This window comes from Vigna unguiculata, chromosome 7 (genome assembly GCF_037176805.1).
Source record: "Vigna unguiculata cultivar grain cowpea cultivar isolate G323 ecotype 2 chromosome 7, ASM3717680v1, whole genome shotgun sequence".
In the NCBI taxonomy this organism is placed as follows: domain Eukaryota; kingdom Viridiplantae; phylum Streptophyta; class Magnoliopsida; order Fabales; family Fabaceae; genus Vigna; species Vigna unguiculata.
The window spans coordinates 41,161,139-41,163,447 of NC_140798.1; the positions used below are offsets into that span (position 1 = coordinate 41,161,139).

The 2,309-nt window shown below is 33.0% G+C and overlaps 1 protein-coding gene across 1 annotated transcript; it reads right to left on the reverse strand.

Annotated features, from left to right (window-relative positions):
• Nucleotides 1–750: 750 nt before the first annotated feature.
• Nucleotides 751–2,104, reverse strand: LOC114192829 (uncharacterized). Its single transcript, XM_028082653.2, has 5 exons — nucleotides 1,978–2,104; nucleotides 1,770–1,906; nucleotides 1,634–1,674; nucleotides 1,466–1,540; nucleotides 751–1,006 (listed from the first exon to the last, which is right to left on the reverse strand). The coding sequence occupies exons 1-5, from the start codon at nucleotides 2,025–2,027 to the stop codon at nucleotides 929–931; spliced, it is 381 nt and encodes a 126-aa protein (XP_027938454.1). The 5' UTR covers nucleotides 2,028–2,104; the 3' UTR covers nucleotides 751–928.
• Nucleotides 2,105–2,309: the final 205 nt, after the last annotated feature.

Genomic DNA, 2,309 nt, shown 5'->3' on the forward strand with positions numbered 1-2,309 from the left:
CTGGTCAAATTAAGAATAAACCTTTTTACTTATGCAACTGTCAGAGAAGATGTTTGCCAAAAGAACAAAATAGCGTAGACATATCTATTACTTTTGTGGAGAAATAATTATGACAGAATCTTATCGTGCGCGATATTATTTTCACATTATTCTACGCGTTCATATTTATGGTACGAATTTACTATTTACCTCTGTTTGTTTTTACTGGTCTACCTTACTTAGGATACATTCTTTGAAATGAAATTTCTCCCATTAACTCATTGTATATTCTGATCTTCGACCACTCTTTATCAAATCATCATGCACAAGTCTTTTCGAAGAAGACAGATTCAGGAAAAGGAATGTCGGAATGTCGAATGTCATTATATTATTTACAAGGTAGCATACCAATCCATGGCCCTCAAACTAGAAATAACATAGAAAAGGGTTGATTTTTGATTAATTAATTCCCTGAAACCTAAAGCCAAACAGGGATCAACGCATTAGTAAATTATTATGCTATTAGTAAAAGCTTCTCTTTTTTTTTAACAAAAGAAGGTTAATAAAGTACATGTTCATTACATTAATAATGCAGGACCCAGCAGGTATTACCAAGCCCTCTGCAGGGAGTATATATCCTCGTTCTGGCGAATGAATTTTTATCTTTTTTTTTTTTTTAAATAACTCAAATAATTTTGTATAAGTTAAAATATGAAGTGAAAGAAAATTATTACTTGATCTTCCTAAGAGAAAGATGATGATGAGAGTTGATTTGGATGGAATACATTCTGCATTATTCTATTTCATTTGATGCCTACTTTAAGCTATACAAACTATTAAAAGGAATATCAATTCCGTTACATTTCTTATTTGTCCCTCATATCTCAAACATTACGGGTAAATCAAAATTAACTTCCTAAGCTACAACTGATCTGTGATTGTGAAGTTTTCAGTGAGAAGACAGAGAGCCTCGTGATACACCAAACTTGTTGATCAATCTTGTAACAAAACCAGTTATCCAACCAACCTGAAAGGCATAAGAACATTTTTATTTTAAAATATAAAGTACATTGAGAATAAAGCAAAAAGAACATTGACAAGTGTTTGATTATACTTTTCCTAAAATGTGATTATAGCCATGTGAATAAGTGCTTGTTTGGTTCGATTTTTTTCTCCAATGTTTGTTCTGACATGAACCATGACTTCTCACTGTCAATTACTGTTATTAAAGGTTTAGGATAATTAGTATTCCACCATTTTCATAACCGATGTCAATTTGCAGGATCTCCGCATGCACCTTCGATTTCCTTTTAAACATAGCGCATGAATTTCTGTAATATCTTCCTTTTCTATCTTTTCAAAAGTTTGAAGAATCTTGGGTCTTAAATTTGCCGATAAAAAATAATATAAATAAATAAATAAATTGTTAAATATCACCGAGTCGAATACTGACACAGCATATATTTCGGAGCAAAACAGTACTCACCTGAATTCTTTGACGTCTGTTTCCTCTGCCATTCCCAGGAACCTTTTCTGACAATCTGAACTCTTCATGCTCCCTCTGCCAGCACAAAATTGAATTGAATACACCAAATTTAAAATTTATGGTTGTTTATATTTAAGATGATAACTGCAGAGAAGGCAGAGAACGCACCGTGCACGTTAACGGAGTGGTAGGAGAATCCACCGTAGAAGCTGAATGAGTTTGTTGTTGTGGAGGAAGAAAAGTTCAGCATGATATTACATATTAGACTTAAGAGAGAATTGAGATATATTTTGGAGATACCTACCAGGGACGTCAAACTTGGTGCAATGGCCGCATTGAAGGCAAAACACAAAGCTAACATTTTTCAAGTATTGAGTTCCATTCGTATTAATAAAACAATCTCTTACAACAAATTTGATATCTTGCGTTCTGTTCCAGAGTCTAGAAGAACGCATGTGTTAGAAAATGTTGAAGGAAACGCAAACATAACGAGGAATTAAGGACACACATACCTGTAAGCAAGTACAAAATTTAGAGAAGTTACCAGGATTATTGCTACCATTGCTTAGTTTGTGAGGAGAGGAACAAGAAGAAGGACCTTAGGAACATGGGGTAAGATAAGATAAGAACGCATAATTAATTTCGTTTTTGTGTTTGTGAATCTCTTTTTATCAACTTTGTAAGAATATATGCCTTTGCATTCAAAGTAAGTCCCTGTGGTTGCTACACACTACACTAGCATATGCTAGCAAATCCTTAATTCAGAAAAACTTAAATTTAATATTTTAAAATTTATATTAGACAAATATGATTACTGGAAATGCCGGTTAATTTGAACGATTTT